Raw genomic sequence first — 21,718 nt, 5'->3', positions numbered from 1 at the left:
TAAAGACCACCGAGTGATTTAGATTCATTTGTCTGAGAAACAATCTAAATTCAGCACTGAAAACAATTATAAAGGAGTTAGTTATTTAATCCCTATTTATTTCTTTGGATACATATTTTCCTGGAAATGAAACCAATAACCCATTTGCAGAGCTTTTACAGTCGTGCTCCCCAAGCCCCTGGGGAAGAGGTTGGTACTAAAATGGAGGAGGAAACCTTCAAAAGCAGGTAGCTAGCTACACTCTAACCTGGATTGTGGGCTATAGTACAAAAGTTTTCAATTGCCAGGGGTGTGCCGAGTAATCTTTTTCCTCTGAAAAGGGTGCAGTAGGGAAAATAAGTTTGGGAACCTATGCTTTAGGGTCTCAACTTCTTAATTTGTTTTTTCAAACTATGCATTTTAGAGATTTACCTAGTTGTGCACAGTTTGACCTACGAAGGAAATAAAATGCCTGGAGTTTCCTTCCCACTTTAGTCTTACTTTCCAATGAAAAGCAATTTTTAGAACACAACTTAGTTTAACAAGATGAGGCCATATTTTGTGTAGTTTTGAACAAACACCTCATTAAATGAACTTTCAAGTTTTACATGTCTGTTTCTTTAAAGTAATGGTTCACTACCTTCAGAGAGGAAAATATAGTAGAGAACTAAAACTTCATATTAATAAACCTGAAATAAAGACACTTCAGTGATTCTACACTTTAGTCAAGGAGGATGCATAAGAATTAACTAGTGAGACTTTACTCCAAAGCCAGATAATCAGAACACCTAGGGCAGCGGTTCTCAACCTGTGGGCTGCGACCCCCTTTGGGGGTTGAATGACCATTTCACAGGGGTTGCCCAATTCATTAAGAGTAGCAAAATTGCAGTTAAGAAGTAGAAACGAAAATAGTTTTATGGTTGGTGTGGTCACCACAACATGAGGAACTGTAATAAAGGGTCCCGGCATCAGGAAGGTTGGGAACCACTGCCCTAGGGGATAGGTGTTCCAGGGATAGGCATTTGTTAAAAACTCCCTAGGTAATGCTAGTAACACTACTAGATTCTGATCCTACAAGAGCAACCCCTCCATCAAAGACATTAAAGCAATAAAGACCTCACAAAAATGTGCTTCTAGGCAACAGTGTAATATGCTACCGTCCAGGAAACTTAACAATCTGAATCACTAACTTCAGCTACTATTTATATTTGTTTGGATCAGCTCTAAAATCTAATTTCTGTGACTTAGTAGCTGTGTTACTCAACCTCCTGAAGCCCCATCTGCAAAACTAGGGGTAACATTGTTATTTGCCTCAAGGAGCTATTATGAAGAGCAAATCAAATCATTTCCATAGAAATGTGCACTATTGCACAGGACCTGTACTTAAGGAACAAACACAGCCGTTCATTGACTGGTCACTGTAAGACTTTAAGGAGACAATAACTACGTAAATTGGTGAAACTGAAATCTTAAGCTGGTCCAGAAATAAGCCTTATGTGCTGTGCAATTATATCACTTTCTATAGCAAGCCAAATTATGTCCACATGTTACTAAGTCAACTATCCTTTAAAATCAATAGGGGATCAGTAACGCCCTTTACAAAGTGATCCTACCTAGCCTTCCCCCGGCCCCATCCCCCACCCCCTGCTAGTTAACTGAAAGAGTTAAATTGCAAAACTGTTATTCCCTATTGTGTGTCTGTGATGGTCAGGGCTGTGTGTCAATTTGGCTGGTCATGATTCTCAGTAGCTTTGCAGTTATGTAATGATGTAAATATCCCCCATGATGTGTGTGATCCTGGTGTAATCAACCGTTTAGTTGTAGAGAGATTTTCCTTGAGGGTGTGGCCTGCATCCAAAACATGTTATATGGCCATTCTGGCAAAGTTTTCAGGCTTGCTCTAAATCCTCCATTGGCTCATCATATGTGACCTCCAAAAATCCTCTTGAGGTTTTTCATCAGCCTCCACAGCCTGTGAGCCAGCAACCTGCTGCTATCTGACCTGCTGATCTTGGGTTTGTCAACACCTGCAGCTACAATGAGTCAGGAAAAGCCTTCAGCCTGTTATCGGACCCAGAGATTTGGGACTTGTCCGTCTGGACAACCATTTCCTTGAGAGAGAGAGAGAGAGAGAGAGAGAGAGAGAGAAAGAGAGGAAACCTTTTGAGAATATCAATCTCTGCCCTAAGAGTGAGAAAAGGGAACAGAAACAAACGCAGGAGACCTTTTATCCATCTTATACTCTTCTATGCGGTTTATATGTTTTAGCATTGGCTTATTATTTTTGTAATTTTTTTAAGTAGTCATTCACATACAGGCTTCTGAGATTAATTAAAAAATTGAAACTTGACCCCATATATCTCACCTAGAAGGCTGTTTGGTAAAATACTACAAATATACATACTTCCTCTGGAATGAATACTTCTGTACCTAAACAGAGAACTTCATTAAAAAGCCAACAAATACCCTTAATAGAAGGAGGAAGTGGAAGTGAATACAAAACTAACCACTTTAATTTACAAAAGCGAAAGATTCACTTTGGATTTTCCCTGAATACATTTATACTACCTCTTTGAACCTAAACCACTCAAGCCAAGGAACCAAAATATTCCCTAAGAATCAGTTTAATACCAGGGAAATGTGTGCACCTTACATCACAGCACTAAACAATTTCTTAGAACTGGCCAACCAATTGTGTATCCTCATCCATTATTTATAAAAGATTCTTCTAAAACAAGCAATATTTGAAAAAATTCCAACTAAACTATAGGAGCATGTGATACCAAGAAAATATTTTCCTACCACAACCCAGGCTGAGGAGTATTAAAAAAAAGAAGTTCTAAATATCAGATATCCTTTAAGGATTAATGAGATAGTCAATGGAAACAGACAGATTATTATTAAATGTTAACAAAAGCTCCCTTTTGTGAACTTTCTTGCTATTCAATGAACATCTTCACCAAAAAGTGTCATTTATATTTTTGAAATGTGTTTACAAACACGGCTTTGTTTCATAAGATTCAAAAATACAAAGCCTCTATTCTAATCATAAAAATGCCAATTATCTCATCTTAGAGCCACTGAACAAATGCAAACCTGTCTCTTTCACAGGGAGCAAAAGGGTAATTTCAGAGAACTGAAAAATCAACCTCTACACTAGGTTAGGGTGACAACAGCTCAGAAATGTTAAGTTTTACAAGCAATGGAAGTTTGCATTTAAAAAAACATTCCATCAAACCATACAAAAGAAAATGTATTCCATATGTGCATACTCAGGCAAAAACTTTTTGAAACCCCATATTTTAAAGTTACGGTACCCCAGTTATTCTACAGCCAATACTGCAAATAAATGACCTTAAATCAGGGTGAAGCTGAAATCGAAGAATTTTTGTTCTGAGAAAGAATACAAAGATATGAGAATTACTATCTTTATTACACAGATCACACCTCCAACTTGATGTGGCTCTAGATGTTTCCTGAGACCTAACTTCTTAACCTTCAACTGATGCCCACCCTCCCCCACCAGCTCTGCCATAAATAGGATAGGTAACATCTTAGCTCCAAATTATATCAAGTGTTCAACCTAGTTCTTAGTTTCCAGAAGACACATATTTTCTACAACTGACAACAAAATTCTGAAGTGTAGATGATTCAGAAGGAGTTAAGTGAAAGGAGCTGGTTCACCAATTGTAAATTAAGCAGGAGAGTAAACTTAAACTTCCACTAAATTAGAATTCTTTTTCTGCTCTTATGGATGTTTCTCTATATCCACCACAATTCTAGATTATACAACCGCTCTTTCCTAGTCCAACCCTTGACAAAAAGCAGGATTGTTTCAGGAAAAGTATAGTTTTCCAAAGTTTTGGCACACTACTGGTTTCCAAGGATGTGGAAAAATGGTTCCTACAGCTCTTTTACAACAGAATTCTTCCACCCAATCAATTCCAGACTCAGCAGAGCTGTTTCCCCCAGATTCTGACTAAAGAACAAAACTGTCACCCACCCTGTGGAAAGAAAACACTGAAAGTATCACTTCTCTTTGCTTTTCAGAGCCAGCGCTCTGGCTGTGGTTCCGTAGAGCCAGCTGTATTCACATACAGCCTCAATGGTTTTACCACCTGGCCACTTCCTGCTCCTCGAGACACCATGTTTTAATTGTGGGGTCCTGAGTGGGCCACATCTCTGCAGAAGAAATGAGAGGGCAGGTGGTACATTCTCACAAAGGAACACCTGAGGTTTCCAATTGGTTAATGCAGACACGTTTCATTGCATTTTCACCAACAGTGAGTGCTCCCAGGGCTAGGGAAGAAAACATGGAACATGCAATTTTTAAAATGTAATCTTTCTTCCTACCAACATATCACATACCTCAAATCTACATCAAATAGTCGCAGGTATTTTGAAGAATTATAAGAATTATAATTATAAGAATTATAAATACCCTATTTGTGTCTTCGGGGCATTTACAATCTGGCTCATTACACACTTCCCTACACAAAAAATAAAATAGCAGTCAGTATTCTAATAGTAAAAATGAATACAAATGTGCTTGACACAGTGGATGGATGTATGGATTGTGATAATAGCTTTAAGAGCCCCTAATAAAATTATTTAAATAAATCAATAAATAAAATAACTAAATTTTACTTTAAAAATAAAAATTTTAAAAACCTCAGGGTAAAAACAAAAAGAAATTCAGAGCTCATGAAGATTAACTTCCCACAAATAAAACTCCTGTGTCCACAAGAAGCAAGCTTCAGCCTTCTTTTAAATTTACAGGGTTAGACTCAAACAGCACAGCAATAACTGACTACACTCAGAATCTACCTGCCATAACTACCTTACTGGCTTTAAGATAGGCTTTTTAGTAGCAAAAAGAGCTGGTACTTTCCTCCACACAAGAATCATTAAAATATTTGAAAATCACACTATTACAAATTTGGAGCATGTGATATCTGAAAATTATGTTGTAAAGGAAAGAGCATTCAAAAGGCAGAGGAGTGGGAGAATGGTGCTCCTGATGAACAGAGAGGCGGTAGGAGGGCAGGCATGAAAAGCAGGGTGGCACAAACAACTCAGACGGAGATAGTGAGTGAACGGGCATTGCCTAGGTAGCAGTTGTTTTGTGGAGTGAAACTAGCTGAGGCAAAGAAAGACATCATCAGATTATTTAAACACCAAAATGAGTCTTTTCACTGTTTTGACAGCCACCAGGGGACAACCAAAGACCAATAGAGGTATTTAAGGATTGAAGGTAGACTGGAAAAGAGAACAAACACCAGGTAGGAGGCCAGATGTGGAAAGGGCCGCAGTGACTGGTAGTAAACTAACCGATTACATTGTAGCAGCAATGTAATGTAGAATGTAGAAGCCACCAGTTAGCCGAGAAATGTAAAACTCAGGCAATTCCTCTGCCCCTAGGGTTCTTAGAAGTTTTACTCATGAACCTTCACTGCCCATTTCCCGAAGTCCACAGTTTCACAATTTCACTTCCCATCTCTTCTCACATCATTACAAATGCATATAAATCTTCTAAGAAAGCCTTAGGAATTATTAAAATGAAAGAAGCCGTGAAATAAGAAAGCCCCTAGTATTTGCTTGATTCCAGTCAAGTAGCTATAAGCCTTCTCACTCCAAATCTAGTCTTTGTCTGGGAGAATAAACAACAAATAGCTCCTCCTCCCCCACTAAGCCACCCCAATAGCCCTACTGGCTTTGAGTACCATGAAGTTCAGATTTGCTGGGGCAGGGGGAGGGGGGAAGGTTCTTATAAAGAAAGTGGAAAGTTCTTAATAATATGCCCATAAACAGTTCCAAAATACAATTAGGAGTCAGGAAAAAAACTCCGTATTTCCAGTACAAATTGAGCTATGGCTCCACACTAACTGCACTGGAGCAGTACTGGGACCTAAGTCTTGATCTCTCTCATCACAGACAACCTTGAAGGACTAGCTTCAGCAGATAGCCATAAACTGTGGACATTTTGTCTGCAGAAGACCAAGTCAGCCCTTCCTGCTTCAAGCACAGGCATATGGGTCGATGGGGGTTACTCTAGCATTTCCCGACTTCATTCTACACACACACACACACACACACACACACACACACACACACATACACACACACACACACACACACCAGTACTCGGGAGTACATCAAGGCTACTACTTCAAGTACGTTTCATTCTTTAAAAGGTTAAGTCAAAAGTGACACTAAAATTCTATTCAGATTACTGCTTGTCAGTAAAAACAAAAGCAGAATGTTCATGAGGACTATTCAGCTGTCACATCTGAGGATAACTGTCAATTGCAACAGTTCCACAATGAACAGTTAAAACAAATGAGCTGAGGACAGAGAGCCCAAAGTTCATAATTTGGGAATCTATGACTTCAAATAAGAGCTCTAGAGGTGCAGTGCATTAAGAATTTGGTCTGCTAACCACAAGGTTGGTGGTTCAAGCCCATATCAGCCATTCTGTACAGGAAAAATGAAGCTGCCTGCTCGCTTCAAGATTTATAGTCTCGGGAGGCTGAGGGAACAGATCTGTCCTTCTACGGTCACTATAGCAACTGCTTTGATGATAATGAGTTTCAGTGGTAATTTGCAGAGTCCTTACAAAGTATATATTTGAGAATTTCTTTTACTTCACTGCCTTAACTTCCCCCATCTAACCAAAAAGGGAAAGAACTCACCTAAATAAGTTTTGAGGTTTTTTAGAGGTATGCTTACTAAAAGTATATTGTTATGCTATCAGTCCTCCATATTGCCTAATTGAATCGTCATCAAGATTCATGAGAAATGTACAACTATCATTTTTCCATGAAAATTTGGCCCCGAAAAACATACTTGTGAGCTTAAAGCACCTTCACAAGTAGCTATGCTACCTCCTATAACAGAACCAGACATGCAGAGTTTACATCAGCAATGCAACCACAGGAGATCCATCCAAGGGAGGAGGCAGCGGCTTTTTACTGCCGTCAAGAGTTACAGTATCTAAATCCACAGGGGAAACGCTACCCTAACCTATGGAATTGGACTCAACTAGACAGCAGTGATATTGTTTTTTTGGGTTTTTTTTGGGGGGGGGCTTTTCTGTGTATGTTATTTGACTTGATCACTATCACAGCCACTTAAGGCAATATTTTTATTGCCATTTAGACAAGAGCAAACAGATGTGTAGTTAGTGGAATTCTTGTCTTCCATGTGGGAGACCAGGGGTCAATTCCCAGATAGTGTACCTCACGCACAGTCACTGCCTTTCAATGGAGTCACATGTGTTGCTATGATGCTGAACAGGGTTCAACTGAGCTTCCAGACTAAGATGAACTAGGAAGAAAGATCTGGCTATTTACTTATGAAAAGCAGCCAATGGAAACCCAATAGTTCATCGTGGTGCAATCCACAGCAGTTCATAGGATGGCACAGAATCAGGAATGGTTTCCTTATACTGTGCATGGGGTCAGCAAGCATTCACTGCCAGGTCCCAAGTCAACAGCAGCTTACACAAGAACAACAGATCGAGAAGTTAACAGACTGCCCTAGCATCACAAAGCTAGCAACATCACATCACATCAGAAGGTTCAATTCCATCCATCAGCAACTCAGAAGACAGGTCTGAGGATCTTGGAAATTATCACAGCCATGAAAATCCATGTGGGACAGAGTTCTAATCTGACATATGGGGTTACCTTGAGTCAGAAGCGACTCAACAGCAATAGGATTTTCTAACTACACATAAATGAAAATACAAAATGGACCAGCCATCATCCTCTTAACATTACAATAGTGTATTTTCATTTTAATATATTAAAATTGTTGCCAAAATTAAATTTTAACAACTACCATTAAAATCACTTCTATATGCTTAATAATACTTTAAAACTACCTTGGACTAACTTGCCTTAATGATAAAATAACACTAAGTCTTTGAAAATGGGGAAATACAAGTAAAGAATTGCTCATAGAATAAAGGAATCTTTCTTCTCTATGGCCAATATCTTACAACTATCAAACGCTGCCTTCTTCCCACAGCACAGTCTAATGACATATGAATAGTATGAGACCACTCACACACAAAAATTATGCACACTTAAGGACATTTCAGGGTGTAGCTTTTTCCTATTTAATACACTGTAATAAAAGCTTTTTTGTGCTGTTTGAGAAAGGTTTTTGATTACACTGTCTTCTTTTTAATAATTAAATTTTAAAAACCATCTTGAATCACTTCTGGAAAATACGCCGTTTTAAGCCTTCTTATTATAACAGCACAGTTTACAGATTTGAAGAGATACTCAATTCCTCCTCAAGACACATCGTGTGCTGGTTGCAGATTGGTATCAGCACAGGTGCGACTACAACTGATCAGTGTGCTACTTCTAAGGGGCAATAAGAAACCACAGACAAATGTCTATCGCTGTAGAGCTCTCGGTTTCCTCTGAGGAAAGAACAGTTACCCATCTCCTACAGGTATCGTGAAGTAAATAACATAGAAGTAGATATTTATGAAATACTTTTACCATTATTTTATTTTTTTTTAAACACTAAGACCCTTCTGGTTCCTACCATTGTCCACTGGTCAAAGTCCTACTGCTCCTGCAACTTGTTCAGCAAGTGTCCCGAGTCCCTCTAGGTGCGAGAAGAGTCTGTTCATTGCAGCCCTACTCTTAAGCTTAACCAAAAAGGCTGCATGAATAAGAAAGTGAGGGGCACCTGACCTGTTCTATGTTCCTATAGCAGAGTATCTCGAACCCCTATAAACTTTCTTTCCTTAATGGACTTAAATTTTCAAACATTGTTATCATGGTGCTTGAAAGAATTACACTGGGGATAGGTAGTGCAGGGAACAGACTTATACAAGGTAAACTGTTGGTCAGCCTCTCAAAGAGATGACACACAGAGGCTCATCTATAATACAGGCAATTCACCGCCAACTTTCCTATTTTCTATTGAGCAGTAGGACTGAGCCAATGACATGCTCCTGAGAAACATTTAATATTCATAAAATCACAATTTTCTAATGATAACATTAATGAATATATTCCAGAAATAAACACTCTGTTACTAATTTAGGAAAACACCCCACTGTTATACAAAAAGGCTTGCAGGAGAGAATGGTCTCAAGGATGTTCACCCTTGGTGTACGCGCAGTCATACAAGATCAGAGTCTCTTACTCTCAGGCAAACCGTGCCCCTGCCAGTAAGATCCAGGTGAGACTAGTCCCTTTTCCTCTCCAGTGGCAGAAGCGACCCTCTTATTTATGCCCCCACAACCTGGAAACAAAACACATGCCTCCAAGACTTCAGACTTGCTGACTGTACTTCCCTCCTAGCAGGGCTCCCGCGGCCCTCCACTGTCCTTCCACAACTGTCCCAGGCAGCACACATTTGCTCAATTGACTGGAATGTGCTAGGGTCATATTAAGTCCAACCTGTGTTCTCTCCATTAGCCACCAATAAAGTGGTGCAGCAATAATTCTGAGAAAGTCCCGCCCATTTTTAGTGTCTCAGGGTGGCTGGTTGGCAAAACTACCAGAAAGCAAATAAATGAATGTCAACAACTTTTGAGTGATATGCCTCCAGACAAGCCATATCTTGAAATAAAATGACCACAAATCCAAAGAAACCCCCTTAGAGCAAATCCAGGCGCCTTCCCCAAACTTCAAACAGAGCTTTTAAGAGAGGTTGTATTTTCTTTCCTGAATCTTATCTCAAACTGTTTTATTATTTTGAAGGTTTCATCATTGAGTCACCGCCCAATGCAATAAAAATTAACAACCAATCTCCAATCTATTTTCATTTCTATATGCTTTTTCTTTAAAAAGAGAAAAAAAAACATGTTGATCTCTAAGTCCCCAATCAACTCATAATAGCTTGGAAGATTAACAAGAGTCTTTACGAGAGCACAATCTTAACGTGGAATCCAGAAGAAAGCGTTCTAAACATGAAACAACAAAAAACAATATTCTTGAGTAAAAATAGGCATTTCCTTCCCCCTAAAAAAGCTATGCTAAAGTATTATAAGGTGCTCTGGCTGAAAACAGAAAATAATAGTTCAAATCACAGGTACCTTGCTAACAAATGTCTCTGGGCTTAAGTTTATGGAAGTAACATCTCCTATGGAGAGGCCCTGGTGGCGTAGTGGTTAGGCTCTGGGCTGCTAACTACAAAGACCACAGTTCAAAACCTCCAGCCACTCTACTGGATAAAGGCTTGTTAGCCCCATAAAGAGTTGGTCTCAGAAACACACAGGGGCAGTGCTCTCCTGTCCTTCAGGATCAGGAGCGGGAACTAACTGGATGCTTGTGCTAGGAAGTAAAACATACATGAATTTTCAAGATAAGATTTCTTCTACTCACTTGCAATGTGTTGCTTCAGGCTATCAGGGGAGTTTATGTTCCTCTCCCCTGCCAGTAACAAAATGAGTGGAGACCTCTGCCCAAGAGACTCTTAACATTCTCCCCAAGCTGTCTCCCAGCTATCCTGTCCTCGCAGGCCACATAAACGTTATTTATGTATTTAGACTGCACCTCATTCCACCTCTCGCAAGCAGCTGGAGAGAAAACACTACATCCAAGTGGCAATGCCTGAGCATGGAAGAGGCTTTTCAAAGGATGTACACATTCTGTTCACTCTCCTACACCGGTCAATTCCTACTCCACCAAAGTACAGAATTAAGAAACCTACTGGGTTTAAAAAAAAAAAAAAAAGGTGAGTTGCTTAGGTACCTGATGCCCACTAGAAACCTTATTTATGAACTATTTGTACATAGATGTTTAACAATGTGTAATTTTATGATAATAAAAAGCAACTTTGATATGTTGAGCCTGTGGAGACATTTCCTTATCACCACTATTTATAAAGAAACTCACTTTATCCAAAATAAAATTAGATAATGCCGTAAACTGCTTATAATAGTGTACAGCATCTAATATTACACAATTCAATAAGTGTTGGCTATAATATTACTATTATTGTTGTTATTCACAATAATATCATTCATAGTACTTGAGATGATGCCACAAAACCAATACTTGAAGGTCCCGCTTTTTAAGCAGCTCTGTGGTAAGCAACATATAAAAACCAAACCAACTGCCACTAAGTCCATTCCAACTGATCGCAAACCTACAGGACAAGGTCTCAGGGCCGGTGGGTTTCTAAGACTATAACTCTTTTTTTAAAAAAACATTTTATTAGGGACTCATACAACTCATCACAATCCATACATGACTGTAACTCTTAATGGGAGTAGAAAGTCTCCTCTTTCTCCCAGTGCTGGTGGTTCCAGACTGCTGACCACAGGGTCAGCAGGCAAACAAATGTGTAATTCTGCCTCATCCAAAGGGAAGGCATTATCACCTACTTTTCACAAAGGGGAAAAGTATAGCTCAGATACTTTAAATAACTTGCCCAGGGCCATTTAGCTAATGAGTCAGGAAACACTGATTCTAACCCAGTGGTTTGGTTCCTGGACCCAGCTCTTTTCTTCTGCTTCTGTCACAAAAAGTCAGGAATTCAAGAGTTTTCTCACTGGCAGGTTCAGGTACAATTACACTCCATTCAATAAGCACAAGTCAAAGAATGACATTAATTTCATCCAGATACCACATAACCTATTTATACACATATATAATCTGCACCAAATATCATGTACCCCATTCATATACTAATAAAAATCTGCAATCTTCTGTAAAATAATCAACCAGAGTCTAGTTTTCTACCTTTAACTCCACCATTAAGATGAATCCTTAGGAGGGAAAAAAAAAAAAATCAATCCTTGGCCTGATAATTTATCTCCCTCTGAGTTCATCTCCGTCAGGGAATTCATTCACTCACTTAGCTTTAATTATGACTTGTAGACACAAAAAACAAAATCTATATCTCTATCCACAGGAAATTAATCTGTAGGCAAAAATGTTTGCATATATAAAAGATGCTTACTCCCACATTATTTATAATATGGAAAGGAATTTTTTAAAATTAACACACAGAAAGGCAAGCTGACAAGCAGTAAGAGAACTGGCTAAGCAATCATCATGTATATATCAAGCAACAATTTAAAACCATGTTTCTGAAGAATCTTTATTTTTTTAGATCATTTTATTGAGGGCTCGTACAACTCGCATCACAATCCATCCATCCATCCACTGTGTCAAGCACATTTGTACATTTGTTGCCATCATCATTCTCAAAACATTTTCCTTCTACTTGGTATCAGCTCCTCATGTTTTCCCCTCTTCCCCACCCTCCCTCCCTCATGAACCCTTGATCATTTATAAATTATTTTTTCATGCCTTACACTGTCTGATGTCTCCCTTCATTCATAAATATTCATACTATAATACCAAAAGAAAAAAAAGCAGGAGATAAAGTGTAACCATTAGTAAGCTCTCAACTTTGTAAACATAGAATCATTAGGTGAAAAAAGATTAGAAGGAAAATTTTTAATATAGTAATTTTCTTTCAATAGTCAAATAGTTATGCCCCTTCTTTTTCTGTCCATGTATTAATTTTATAACTATTGAAAAAAGAAAAGCTTCCTTTTCTCAACATAATCGTCTTCAACTCAGCTCCTGGCACATTTCCCTTGTAAATCTCCAAGATTAACCATAAGAGTCTCAAATCATATAAAATTTAAAATACTCAAAACAACTCAGCATCTTTACTTCCTCCAGCAATACCACACTGCCATCCTCCAATGATGCCAGAACTGCAACCTTGAGTCTCCTTACCTACCAACATCCACCCCTTCAAATCCTAGCAACCGGTCACTCCTGGTGTCTTTCCATCTTACGCCCTTCTCCCAAACCAAGCCCAGACATTCATCGGCTCATTTCTACATCAATGCAGTAGCCCCTAAATAAATGCTTTCCTCATTGCTAGCCCCTCACCACTAAAAATGTTTTCCACCAGCTTACTAGCCCCTGCAAGATTCTTGGGATATGTCTGGAAACTGAAGATAGTTACTGTCGCTAATCCTACATTGCAGATTAAGAAACAGAGAGATGAAGCAACTTGCCCCAAATCACCCAGCTAGTTTAAGAGGCAATGCTAGAATTTGAAACCAGACAGTACAGTCCCCAGAAAAGAGTACTCCAGGAACACGGTTCAGTAAGGCTCGATTTCTCTCTAAACACTTGGATCCGGTCAAATCCCCATTTCCAGGTCTCTCCCTCAAACTATTTCACACCTGAGAGTCATTTCTCTTTCCTAATTCGTTTTCCTATCACCTTCACAGAACAACTCTAAATTCACCTTCTCTAAGTCTCACTTAAACCCATCCCACACCTCAGCATAAACTTACTCTCAGGGATTCAATTTCAATGACATTGTTTGTTTGTTTGTTTGTTTGTTTGTTTCAGAGAAATTTATCTACCTTATGATTTCACATTTTATCTTCTAGTCTAGTTCATGAAATGTCCATTTCTCACCTTCTCAAAAGCTACTAGAAAAGTAGACTTCAAAAAATAAGTATTAAATAAAGTAGCAGGTGGCTGAAAATTTTGAGATAAATATGGCTGAAAGTCAATCATTAGCCTTTTGAACTGATATAGTAAATGTTCTCTCATTTTGTTCCTTAAATGCTAAAAAACATTGTATTTCTAATCTCAACATTCCCACTGGAGGGCAGGGGGATAAAATTCAAGGAACACCTAAAAATAGTTTTATTAAATGATTTATATATATATATACACTATATATTAATGTATAAGCCGAGTTTTTAGCATTTTTAATGCAGTTTTTGTGGTAAAATTAGGTGCCTCAGCTGATATTCGGGTCGGCTTATATTCGAGACTATACATATGTGTATTATATATTGTTTAGAAAAAATCTTTTTTCATCTTCAGCACACCCTTTATTCTGACAAAAGTTACCACTATCTAAAACTAAGCAGGCAATCACATTACCTACCAAGATACCCAATTGTTCAAGAACAGAAGACTATCTGACTTTAATAAGGGAGTATTTCAAATGGCCCCTCAAATCTTAAATATGAAGACAACTGTGTTTATATTCAAGGCGAATCTGTTTTGTAATCAAAGAAGAAAATGACATGGATACAGTTTAAAGATAGAGGCCTGAATTTTTAAACAAGTGATAAAAACAAATAAAAGTAACTGAGTACAGCTATGCCTTCCTGTATATAAATTTCTAAAATACTGTGATTTATCAAAATGGATTTTCAATCCAATATGTGATTGCTACTTAAAGGAATATTATAGGAATTGTTCTGAAAAACACAACCTTGTGCTCTTGCCCCTAATTGTTGTTTCCCAGGTCTGTGCTTTCATATACAGACTTTCTAAAAGATGTCTTTGCTACTTAACTTTACCTTAGATATGCCACTTAGCCAGCATACCATATTCACCCTAAAATAATACATCTTTTTCCTACTGGTCTGTTGACTATAGGGTTACTTTCATTCACCATCACAGTTTACCCAAACAAATGTCTAAATGATTCTGTAAGCCAAATAATGGTGCTAAAATGTAACCCATTTTTTAAGATGCTTATTACTACAAATATAATTAGAAATTTCAGGACTGACAGGTATACAATATAAACCACATACTACTAGAAATCTTAAAATGCCATTGGTTAAAAGCCCAAACCTGGTTTCATCTCTATTTATAGTCACTGATCCTATTTTATAGTAAATTTCATTTTAAAAGCACATAGGGATAAAATTATAGTTTCACATTTTTTCTTGAACATTCAAAAAATGCTATATCCATTTGAAAAGCTTACTCTAATAAAGTAAATATTTAATAATCTTACTTTGGATTTTTTTAAACTACTATTAGAGAAGCAAATACAAGTATAAAACGCCAGCATGAAGAATCCTTGTAGTGATAGAACTAACTTCTTTGTGTCTACCTATCAGTGACAAGATGTTACCACTGAGGGAAATGGTGCAAGAGGGTACACAGGATCTCTGGACATTGTTTCTTACAATGGCATGTGAATCATATCTCAAATTTTTAACACCTAATTGTTTTTAAATGATTGAAGAACAATTTAATGAGCATTCATTTTTCTCACCCTATACAAAAAGTTTCAAAAATCCTTGCTATATATATCTGAAAATGTTCCCTCTAAAAAAATTAAGAATGAAAACTGTATTCTGTATTCTATTTTCACATAAGAGCTAGAAAAAACTCATTATTAATTAGTGTCATGCCCCCCCCCAAAGAAAAAAAAAGCTTGAGCAGGAAGAAATCTACACTGAAAAAAAAATCTGATTTCAATAAAGTAAACCTTTGCTTGGTAGTTAAAATAACCTCTAGATAGAAATATCAAGGAGAGATATTCAATATATACATATGGCTTGCAAAATAAATTATCTTCCACCTCTTTCCACCTTCTCTTATTACCTGGATCCAAAAACTAACAAAGGAAATTCCAGTTATTATGCCAACATTTCATTTATTGAAAACTAAACCCAATATCACAAACTAGTTCTACACATTCAAACTTAGGAAACTGGAGCAAGAGGATATAAGTCTTGTGATTGAAAAAGTTCATTCACAATTTGGCAATATTTTCACAAGCTTTCCTGCTTTACAGTGCCCTCACCTTCTGCTCCAACTGAGAAACACATCTCTCAAGGTCACTCTAAGAACACCTCCCAGAGCCTATCACCAAGTGGACCAAGTCAGTCTTACCATCTCAGAAAGAAAACACCTTGAAGAAGGAAAACATGTAACCGAGTCAAGACAAATGAATAATATTAAATACACATTAATCTTTTCAGCAATAACTTCTGACGCAATGCCAGCTATTGCAATGTGGGCTATCACACAAGTTACTTGGTTTGCTTCCAGAATACGATATACAATAGCCACATGTACTGTAACATACAGATGCATGTTTTGAGCTTTAAAAATCCTGAACGTGTTATTTTTCAAAAACAGTCCAATTAAGTCATCTTCAAAAAGGACAAAGAATCAAGAAGTGTAATTATAATGCACAATTGTAGTTTCCACTAGGTCAAAAGCTTGGGGTTTTACAAATGTAAAACTAAAAGACAAGAAAATTCTAATTTAATCTTTAAGTAAGCTCTTCAAAAGGAAAGCCAGATCTCTAGTCCTTTACATGCTTTAAACATATAAGTATTAGGATGTATTACATAATCTTTTGAAACCAGAACAGAAAATTACTTTAAATATCTAAGAAATATATAACTGTATCACTTACAAGTAATATTACTATGCCAATTTCTTTATGAAATTCCCTTTAATACCAGAAATTACTATATTTCTAAACCTTATTTACCACTATAGTTTGAAGTAAAATAATTATTTATGCTATCCTCCCTTTGGAAAATTTAGGTCCATTTATTATGAAAGGTCGCAGGATTATTTTTTAATACAGCACTCTTCTGACATTTTCAGCAAACCACATAAATATTACTGTCCATTGAAGATAGGTGTTCTAAGTTCAAACTTTAAATGAATAACTCCAGTGATTTCAGAATTAAATTTCTCATTCCCAAGAATCAAATACCATAACGACTTCCACAAGATAAACTGTGTGTGTGTAATGCTAGCTACTTAAAGGGTCCCACAATTGCTCCAGTGCCAATACTTTAATTCTCACCACGTTCACATACACAATATTTCTATACCCTCTTACTTTTAAAAAGATAATTACAAAAACAGAAAGCCTTTCTAATAGCAAGTGTCAGAAGTCCATGTCCTTGAAAACCATGTATGTCACTTACATATAGTCCCACAATTTAAGCTGGTACTAATGAAGCAAAACGTTTTATTGATAAATAGTGCTCAATACAAATTTACTAAGTATATAGTATGAATGTGAATTTGGACATCTCACATACAATTTCTTAGGCAAAATAAATTTGAAAGCTCCCAAAAGTGCAAAAATCAAATTGCAATCAAAACATTGGTAGAGAAGAATATAGTCAACAGCAATCGGTACAAGGAGGAAGAAAATGTTCCATAGTTGATTGTGGGAATGAATGCACAACTCTTCTTAATGGAACTATTGAATTGCAGATATGCTATGCATCTCAAGAAAACTATTTTTTAAAAGTAAAGAGTCTAATGCTTTCTTCTCTATAACTAGACATTTTTTCTTCCTTCCCCTCTCCCAAAGTAAAAATTTTCTAATAATTTCCAGTAAAAGAAAGGAACTATGAGAATTGGGGTTTGGCTAATCATGTTATCAATCTGGTTAGTCTTCAATGTGATTCAAAATACTCTTATTCTTTAGGAATGTAAAACTAAATGCACAATTTTTCACAACAAACCGGAGTTCCATCCTTAAAAATGAATTTTAGAAAATAAACAACTATATGATTTTCAAGTAGGAACATTCTTTTACTACAGAGTATAAAATTAGGACACTAATCATATTTTCTCATGCCTTGCTCTCAAACAATTTTACAAAGTTAAATATCATTAACAAGAGGAAATAAAAAGTATCAAAGAATTAGTGAGTTTCGGCCCACAGATTTGACAGCTGGTCTGCTTAAAATGATGCTGAGAGAACTTTGGCTTATTTGTTTGTCATCTCTTAGCACTAAGTAACAAACTAAACAGAAAATTACAGCAATGTGTACACTAGACTGGATCTTGCTTATGAAATGTTTACAAAATAATTGTGAGTTCTAAGCAGTCGGGAAAGAATACCTAAGAAAAATGGGATGCACATTTAATGATGGAGATAAGTTATAAATACAGGGAAGGTTTATTATGGGAACAAGAATCCAATTTACTTTAACATTAACCTATCATAATGTGAATTACAGTGCATAATTCAGTCATTGAATGGGGCATTCAAAATTAAGTCTAAATTTCTAATAATTTGTATTAACATTTTAAATAACTGTCCACAACAATCAGCAATTTGCTGCAGATTTCCATGGGAGTGACAATTTTTTTTAAATAAATAAATCTTACTAATTGTTGTGTTCAATAAGTTTTTCACATGCATATATTTGATGATACCATTTTTATCAATTCTTTAGAACCTAGTTTAATAAATGCTCACAGGCTGAAAATATGGTACGATTTAAATACACACACATATTTAAATAAACTTTTAAAAGGCCATACATATTCTATAAGCCTTTTGCTTCTGATAATTTCCTCACATAGAACTAAGTATTGAATAGAAAACTAAATATCAACCTTCCTTTTATTCCCTAAAAACTAAAATGTTGTTTTTACAATTTTAGCATCCTCAACAGAAGAAATAATCAAGTGACATTCAAAAGTAGTTACATTAAATGACTCTAAAAGGGGGATGGGGAGTGTTGTATGCGACACTCCAGTCTATGGCAATATATACCCTCCCCTTCCCAAAACACCCTTCCCAATAGCATTACTTCAGTTTCTGTGGCAAGTTACCATTCTCTGACAACAACACTACACTGACACTCCAGGCAAGATTACCAATTATATCCCTTATACTCAAACAAGTCAATTTTCAAACTCAGAAGACAATTTCAAATCCATATTGAAATTCTTCACAGAAATGTTAATGAATCCTTGGTTCGTCAGCTCAAATGGGGGATTTTTATTTGTTTATAATTTTTACTTCACACATTAAACATAAAATGGCAGGAAGAAAAATATTAAAATGCTTTATACTTCTCTACTAAAATGTCACACAATGTCAAGAGTTTCTGACTTAAGGCATCATCTTACCTGATCCACTGAACTGACTGCTTCCCAGTGTCGTTGGTCTAGTTTTCCCACTATTAACAGGAGGGGAAAACATCTGTAAAAGAACCCAAACCCGTTATGAGTTAGTAATGAAATTCTTCTCCTCCCTCTGATAACAAAAGTTCACCAAGAAGCAGCAATAAGCTACTAAGTTTCAGAGGGAAGTTACAATGGAGGAGACACATTCAGACCCATACAAGCAATTACACATGGAGTAACACAAACTCCTAACACTACTTGGAAATACAGGTTACATTCTGTTCCGAAAAATCATGAACAGAAGGGATGATACGATTATTAAGTTTAAACGGTCTCTTTTGCCCAAGCTCTTCACTCTGAAACTAAGTGCACCACGCTACATTTACACTGCCACTTCATGCACACAGGCAGTCCAAACCAGACAACCTACAGTATAGATCCTTCAGACTGCTCTATAAAGTGAGGATTGATTCTGCCTTCTAGTAAGCTAATAACGAAATTTAATCCGTAAGCAATCAGGACAGCGGTCCTTTGGTTTCTGCTATTTGTGAGTCTATGAATTATTTCCTCTGTGTGTGTGTGTGTGTGTGTGTCCACCGTCATCTGAAAATAAAACTGTTCAGCGCAAAAGACTGGAAATGTAGCCCTCAGCTGGCTTTCCTGCAGCTGACACCTTTCAGGTACCATTAACCCTATTAATCAGATCTTGAGAAAGAACGGGGTGTGCGTGGGGGGGGGGGGAGAATCACCCCTTTTTCATGTAAAGTCCAAATCCCTAATAACTCACAGGGTCAAAAGGTGACGCTCAAGGATACATGGTTCTCCTTTTAACGGGTGCAGTCGGATAACCCCGCTGGCCTTAAAGTTTTAAACCCGCGAGTCTAGACATTACATCAAAGTTCAGGTGTCCGACTTGCGGGAGAGCTGGACGCCAGCCTCCGAACTACCACGCAAAGCAGGTGGCACTGGCGCTGCCTGGTCCCCCCTTGGCTCTTAGCCCCCTTTCCCTCTCTCTTCCCCCCGCGTGTCTGGTACCCGGTAAACCTGGGGGCACCACCGAGACGCCCAGAAAAGGTCTCATACCGCGCTGAAGTCCAGCAGGTCGCTCAGCTCCTTGTCGGTCCCTATAGCGGCCATGCGCTGCTGCTGGGGATTCATCTTCGGCCACTTCTAGCAGGTCCTAAAGCGGGGAAACGAGCTCAGCGAGAGGCCCCCCGCCCCGAGGCCCGGGGAGCGCAGGGGGCGCGGGACGAACGCCCGGGCGCCGGGCTGACTTCCAGGACCGCGGCGCCCGAGCGCCGAATGCACGCGGCCCGGGAGCGAGCGGCGGCCCCCGCCCCGCGCCGCCTCTCCGGCAAGTTTCCCAGGCGGCCCCTGCCCTGCGCGGGCGCCCCCAACGCGGCGCCGCGGCGGGGCGCGGAGGGGCGGGGTGCGGGCCGATTCCGCGTCGGGCGAGCGGCGCGACGGCCGGCGGGGCCGCCGAGTGCCGGCCTCGCTGGCTCGCTCGCTCGGCAACAATAGAGCGGACAAGTTACGGGGGACGCGCTGCCCGCAGGCCCGCTGCCCCGGCGGCCGCGGCCCGGACGTCCCCGGCGGGCCCGCGAGGTCGGGAAGCGCCCGCCACCCCCCCGCCCCGCGCGCGCCCGAGGGGGCGTTTTGCACCAGAACACAAACACCGACGACTCGTCTCGCGGCCGTCCCGCATCCTCCTCCCGCCGCCCGGCCTCCTCCCGCTCGGGCTCCCCGCGCCCGCCGGCCGACGGCCCCGGACCTGCCGAACAATGAGCCGCCCGCTCCCCCGGCGCGCTCGAGCCCCGGCACCCGCCGGAGCCCCGCGCGGAGCAGGGCGCGCAGGCCGAGCGCGCCGCCCGCGGGCCTCGCCGCCCGCCCCTCGCCCCTCCGCTCCCCAACTTGAGGGGACCCCGCGGCCGGCGCTGTACAAAAGGGGCGCCCCCGCGTCGGGGGTGGGGGTGGGCGCGAGACGGCCCCCCGCGGCCCTCAGCCCCGCCATGCCGCCCCGCTCCCGCTCACCAGCCCGCAGTTACCTGCTGCCCCGTCTCCGCATCCAACCACCCCGATTAAAGTTCACTTCGGCCGGGAGAGCGGGCTCCGGCGTCCCCGCGCAGCGCCCGGCGCCTCGCTTCACTTTGCCCCGCGCGAGCGCTCGGAACCGGGCGGGGGAGGCGGCTCGCGGGCCTGGCCGCCCCTTCCTCCCCGGGCGGGCTGGCGGTCCCCCCTAATAGAACTTGTGGGTCTCCTCAGGCGGACATTTTTTTCTCTCTCTCTCTTTTTTTTTTTTCTCCCCCCCTCGGCGGAGGCGGCCTCAGCACCGCGCTCGGAGCAGCCCCGGATCCCTCCGCGCTGGGAAGAGCCCCGGGTTAACCCCTCCGTGCCCGGGCCGCTCCCGCCGCCTGCGCCGAGGACGTGGGGCCCGCGAGGGGGCGGGGCGGGGCCGCAGGAACGGGGCGGGGCCGCCGCCAGCCCGTGGACAAAGCGGGCGGTCGGGCGAGGCGGGCCGGAGTTGGGGCCGGCGGGGGCAAGAGAGGAGGCGCGCGCGAGCCCTCTGCAAAAGGGACGCCTGCCCGGGACTCGCGGGCTCAGGGGCAGCTCCGCCCTCTCGCCCCGGAACAGCGGAGAAGCCGCTGCGGGTGCCTTTGGATCCGCTGCGCGGGCCACCCAACCCGAGGCCGACGAGCCCTGGGGCTGCCGACCCCCAGCGCGCCGCGCCTGCCTCGCCGGACGCTGCCATCGGCCGGGGCCGCGAGCCTGCGCCCCGGGGACGCTGCGCTGCGCTGCGCTCAGCGCGGAGGACGGGAGGCCCAGCCACTTCGCGAAGTCGTTGCGTTTGGTCGAATTTGCTGCGGAGCCGAAAGCAGGAGCAAGGGCAAAATCTCCCGCAAAACGGAGAGAGCGGCCTGGGGTTCGGGTCCTGAAACATCCCCGCTCCTTCCACGCCCCACGTGCACGGTGGTCACCATCTCCCGTGCGTGTCCCACTCGTGGCCGCCGAATTGGACAGCGAGACATGGCCTTGGAAATGGATGGAGCATATCCCTTCCTTTTACTGGGGCG

General features: G+C 40.8%; 1 protein-coding gene across 3 annotated transcripts in view; it reads right to left on the bottom strand.

Moving 5' to 3' along the window:
* The window catches only part of TCF12 (transcription factor 12), a 349,715-nt gene extending 328,756 nt beyond the window's left edge, over nucleotides 1-20,959 (bottom strand). For 2 of the 3 annotated variants that reach the window (XM_075531944.1, XM_075531945.1), the window contains exons 1-3: nucleotides 20,693-20,959; nucleotides 19,731-19,827; nucleotides 18,651-18,723 (exon numbers count right to left, since the gene is read on the bottom strand). In XM_075531944.1, the coding sequence (XP_075388059.1) occupies nucleotides 18,651-18,723; nucleotides 19,731-19,805 (148 nt within the window). In that variant the 5' untranslated portion in view covers nucleotides 19,806-19,827; nucleotides 20,693-20,959. Of the gene's footprint in view, nucleotides 1-18,650; nucleotides 18,724-19,730; nucleotides 19,828-20,692 lie in introns of those variants that run through there. The other variant, XM_075531947.1, reaches the window with a different exon arrangement.
* Between the last annotated feature and the right edge of the window lie 759 nt (nucleotides 20,960-21,718).

Source organism: Tenrec ecaudatus, chromosome 14, assembly GCF_050624435.1.
Source record: "Tenrec ecaudatus isolate mTenEca1 chromosome 14, mTenEca1.hap1, whole genome shotgun sequence".
NCBI lineage: Eukaryota > Metazoa > Chordata > Mammalia > Afrosoricida > Tenrecidae > Tenrec > Tenrec ecaudatus.
Note: the sequence above shows the minus strand (reverse complement) of the source record. Positions and strands in the feature narration are given on the sequence as shown.